Source organism: Cololabis saira, chromosome 10 (genome assembly GCF_033807715.1).
Source record: "Cololabis saira isolate AMF1-May2022 chromosome 10, fColSai1.1, whole genome shotgun sequence".
Lineage (NCBI taxonomy): Eukaryota > Metazoa > Chordata > Actinopteri > Beloniformes > Belonidae > Cololabis > Cololabis saira.
Genome location: NC_084596.1, coordinates 41741709 through 41747110, shown reverse-complemented (window position 1 = coordinate 41747110; position 5402 = coordinate 41741709). Strand labels below are relative to the sequence as shown.

Below are 5402 nucleotides of genomic sequence, written 5' to 3'. Positions count from 1 at the left end.
ATCCTGCTATGATAGCAGGAGGACCGTCAAGATGGTGGTACGTGCTGCTGCTGCTGCTGCTGCTGCATTACATGCTTGTTTCTGAGGTAAACACGAGCCAGTCTTAACTTCTTACTGTGTTTCATACACCACAGAAGTTCGGGCTTCAGTTTAAAGCGACCCTGGAGAACGTGACTGATGTGAGACCACTGGGGGAGGATTTCCGATGGTTTCTGAAGGTATGACAGCTACCATGTTTACTTCTGTCTGTGTGTGCTACATAATGCCAGCAATCATCTGTTATTCCTCTGTATTACATGCTTATTAGTAATATTACTATTACTAACTGGGATTTCTTTACAAATGTATTTTTCTGTATGCACTAGCTTTTAGTTGCACGACTGTCTAATAACAAACAGACTCAGGGACAGCTTCTTTCCCAAAGCTGTCAACTTTCTGAACCAATAAGATCCTCATACTGTGCAATATTCTTTCACTCATTCATGTGCAATATTCTTTCATCCATTCATGTGCAATATTCTTTCATCCATTCATGTGCAATATTCTTTCATCCATTCATGTGCAATATTCTTTCATCCATTCGTGTGCAATATTCTTTCTTTCTTTCTTTCTTTCTTTCTTTCTTTCTTTCTTTCTTTCTTTCTTTCTTTCTTTCTTTCTTTCATTGTCATAGTGTATATATATTTATATTGTCTGTTTCTTATTTAGTTATAGCCTTTTACATGTGTGCACTTTTATGGAGATGCTGCTTATTCTCATTATATTATTATAATGACAATAAAGGCTTTCTATTCTATTCTATTCTATTCTATTCTATTCTATTCTAATGAAACTAATGACTAACAACACATTCATGAGCAATCCACTCCCATCCTTATGTTTCCATCCTTATGTTTTCACTTCAGTGCGTTTCTTATGTTACTTGTAACAAATCCCATTTTAGTTAATTTTTCTGATTAGCAAGTGTTGTATTTGTGTCATACTAAAGTGTTTTTTTCTTAATTGTTTTCATTATTAATGTGTTTTTGTCTTTCCTTTTTCCAGCTTAAGTGTGGGAACTGTGGCGAGATCCCAGATAAATGGCAGTATATAAACCTCCTGGTGAGGACGAAAATCCTGTCTGCTGTTCGTTTGATGCTTTAACAGGAACGTCCACATATATTTCACACCCAACGTGTCTTTTTTTAATTTAACTTTTATTTAGGAAAGTACACCGCTGAAGGGAGGGCGAGGAAGTGCCAGCATGGTGCAGAAGTGTAAACTTTGTTCCAGGGAAAATTCAATTGGTATGTGTGAATGTGTCTTTTAGGTCTTTATGTCTTTGTTTATTGCTATTAAAAACTCTTATTTTATCAAGTGTCACCTTATCCCCACTTACAGATATCCTTAAAGACACAATCAAGCCTTATAATGTGAGTAGTCCATTCCTCTTGTTCCTTAATGCAGACCATTATGAGGGTTTAGGTGCGATATTTGACAGATACTCACTCAGGTCAATGTCTTTTAAAGCTACATTTGTCCTGCAACAGAGAAATAAAACACACTTATTTTGTTTTGATTGCATTTAAGAGCTTCTACTTTTTATTTTCATGTAAAAATCTATATATTTTCCCCTAGATTACATGTAATCCATTGACTCAAAATCGAGTGAAAAAGCCTCAGCTTTATAAATTGCATTTGAAGGTTTTTTGAACAAATGAATGAATGAAGGAATATCTTTATTGTCGCTTATTTAGATTCTTATTTTGGTAGAGAATTGGATTTAAATGAATCAGCCTATGAATTGTTTTAGGTAATGCAAGTTTTGGGTTTGGTTTTCCTGTCAATTTTAAAACTATTTTTGTTTCCTTTTGTCTTCCTTAATTAATGAAGCATCTCTCAGTAAACTTGCAACTCTGAAGCGTTTGTTTTAGCCTGTTTGTCTGTTGTATTTCTGTATGTGTTTTGTGGAAAGCAGGCCCAGGACAACGAAAGCTTCAAGACCATGGTTCAGTTTGAGTGTCGAGGCCTGGAGCCCGTTGACTTCCAACCACAAGTACAAAACTTCCATAAACATGAGATTTAAGTTGTTTGTGCATTTTGAGTAATTCTGTCATTAATTACAAACACTCTCCGACTCTGGGCGTATTAAAAGAAGAAGCTACAATATAATAGTCTCTATCTGACCAAAAAAAACCCAAACGTTTCGATTTAAAACAGAACTTTGATTCTTGAGTTAAAAAAAAAAAGTTTCACCCAAGAGTAAAATAAAAAAACCCAATAAAAACAAAAATATGTTTTATCAAAGTTTTGATGACATCCGTATTTAGATCTGAGTCTATCTACTAAAATATAAATGGTGATAGCATTAGAACTTGACTGGTTAATCAGTCAACCGATTATCTGGGATTTTTCAGATGGTCAGCATTGGCCACTGGTCGACCTCCCGATCACAAATATACAAAATAGAACAAAACAATATTCAGAGAGAACACACACAATCACAATTCAGTGCTTTAGTTCCTCAGGATCACATCTTTTAAATGTGTTTACTGTCATATAGGGCTGGGGATCGATTCAAATGTCAAGAATCGATTCGATTCCGATTCTTAAGATTCAGAATTGATTATCAAGATTTGATTTGATTCGATTCGATTCCGATATTGATTTGGGTTAGTGTTATTAAAACTGTTTTTTGAGCTGTTGCATGAATTATATGACTGTAGTTATGCAAAATATTACTACTAGTATTATATTGAGATCCAACAGCAAGCATTGGCAGCTAATGATGCTGTAAGGACCAATCAGCTCCCAGAATGCTGATAGAACTGCTTTCAGAAACATCGTGTGGCAGAATTATCAAACAGATCCAGGGAGGAAACAGAGACGTATGAAATCGAGATTATTTTTTCCCACATTCCGTTTTTATTTGTTCCATTTTTGGTCTATTTTGGTTTTTAATTTTTGAGCATTTGGTTTTTTTCATTTTTTGCAAATGTAACCCCAAGACAGTATATAAAGTAATGAAATATAGACAATTTATGCAATTATAACCTAACACTTTAATGTTTTCATACCTTTAAACATATTTAAAGGCAAAAACATGGCACCTCGTGTCCAACAAAACATTCCTTTTTTGGGGATAAACAAAAAAATAACCAAAAGTTGTAATGATGAAAAAAAAAATACATAAATAAATAAAAGAAAAAAAAATAAATAAATCGATCTTTAGACATATGAATCGATTTTTAGGAATATTATATGAGAATCGATTTAGAATTGGGAAATCGATTTTTTCAACACAGGCCTACTGTCATATTATCAGGATTCCACTTGTTTTAGGTTCAATAGCACCAGACTCTTTTGCACACTATTATAATATTTGTAACTTTTTATTTTTGCTCCAGCTCCAGGTGTCAATATGATAATGTTGTGTGGCTTGTCTTCTCCAGGCTGGCTTTGCTGCAGAAGGAGCAGAATCTGGAACAAAGTTTCCTGAAATCAATCTGCTAGAAAAAGTAAGCGTGGAGGAGGCCGCATGTTCCCTACACTGTTAGCTCATTGACTCATTATTGTTATAAATGAATTCACTCCTCTGCACTCAGTGGTTGCCAGATGACTGTTCTCTGTAGTGGTGAGCTGTATTACTGCTACGACTTGTGAAAGAAAAACACAAATGAAAAACCTGCTCATTTTCACCTTTTTCAGGACTGGACGGACTACGATGAGAAGGTCAAGGAGTCGGTGGGAATCTACGAGGTCACACATCGTTTCATCAAGTGCTGATGACATGTCACGATGAACGAAACACCACAGCTGAACATCCTCACATCTGTTCACATCTGTTTACTGCTAACACTCTTCAGGTGGTGTGTTTTTTTTTTTAGTTTTTTTTTTTTAATTCCGTTGCCTCAATAAAATTGAAAGTTTAACATTTTGAGTTGACGTTTTCCTTTTGCTACGGTCGTCTTAGGCCGGGACGTATGTGGGAAGAAGTTACTACTTAAGTACTTCACAGCTGATTGACAGGTGTTATTGGTTTGCAGGGCGGAGCGCTTGGATAATATAAAAGATATACACGTATGTTTACTCACTGGAAAATTAATTTATAGCGTGATCATTTTAACTTGGCGATACTGAAGATTCAAACAAGATTCGTTGGACTTGATTGAGCAGGTATTTCTGAATATTGCACATGGTAAATTACTTTTATTCCTACTTTTTCCTTGAAGTGAACAAACATTGTTTGGCATACCACAACCATGAATAATTAACTTTGTCTAGCACTTTTCTAAACATAGTTACTCAGTGTCTTGCAAATAAATAAATATATAAATCAAGTCATTGCTCCCGTAAACTCAAGCTTCTATGCATATTGGTATAAGTTGCACTTTTAATGCACCCTGTCTTCTGATGAACAGTTCAAAACTGCTTTATTGAAAGTTAAAGTTATATGTAGATATATATACATTTATAGTTATTTTTATGTATATCTGTATATTTATGTATATAATTGGGGGTAAATATATGAACCAGTGTATATCATATCTACTCTTATAGTTATTCAAGTATATTGTTATACCATTGCTGTCTAGTCTATTGTTCTCTATTATATTGTAGTATTATTGTAAAGTAATGATAATGTAATACTATATATTATAATTACTTCTATTATTACATAGAGACATAGTAGCACAACTAAATGCTGGATGTTTGTTTTGTTTTCTTTTTGTTTACTTTGTTTTGTTTTTGACTATATTTATATATATATACATATAATTGAGTATTATACACTATATTGAATAGTTATTAAAGTAGGGGTATTTGGTTACGTGTGTTTTATAAGTAAGCTTATTGAAACTCTGTAATATGTAAGAATGTATGTCAGATTCAGGGGTAGGACTGGATAAGTGTTTACTTACGAACATGTTGGTGGATCCGTGAGGTCTGCCCAAGGGCAGAGGTGTATAGTAACGAAGTAGATGTACTTCGTTACACCACTTACCGTATTTTCCGCACTATAAGGCGCATCTAAAAGTATTTAATTTTCTCAAAAACCGGCAGTGCGCCTTATATATGATCATTACGGTAATTTCTGTTACTGTAGTCAGGGGGATTGTGGGTAATGTAGTCAGGGGGATTGTGGGTAATGTAGTTGGTGTCGCCGAAGTAACGGCGCTAAAAACGTCAGGAATCGTCACAGACGTTCAAGACAACAGCAGCGACGCTGACTCGCATAATGGAGACTTTGACGAGACAAAGCTGGTTTTTATTTTGTTAATAAAGTTTGACATACGGTACTTTTCTTCTTGTGTTTTTTTTTTTGCATTTGCTGTAGGATTTTGTAGCATTTCCTGTAGCAGCTCCATCAGGTAGATACGTAACTCAACCCCAGCCACTATAGTACGGTGTTTTACCAGATA

The 5402-nt window shown here is 34.7% G+C and overlaps 1 protein-coding gene across 1 annotated transcript; it reads left to right on the top strand.

The window, feature by feature from the left end:
• On the top strand, positions 1–3911 carry czib (CXXC motif containing zinc binding protein). Its single transcript, XM_061731306.1, has 8 exons — positions 1–37; positions 135–218; positions 1045–1101; positions 1205–1286; positions 1381–1412; positions 1958–2035; positions 3432–3497; positions 3688–3911. The coding sequence occupies exons 1-8, from the start codon at positions 32–34 to the stop codon at positions 3763–3765; spliced, it is 483 nt and encodes a 160-aa protein (XP_061587290.1). The 5' UTR covers positions 1–31; the 3' UTR covers positions 3766–3911.
• Positions 3912–5402: the final 1491 nt, after the last annotated feature.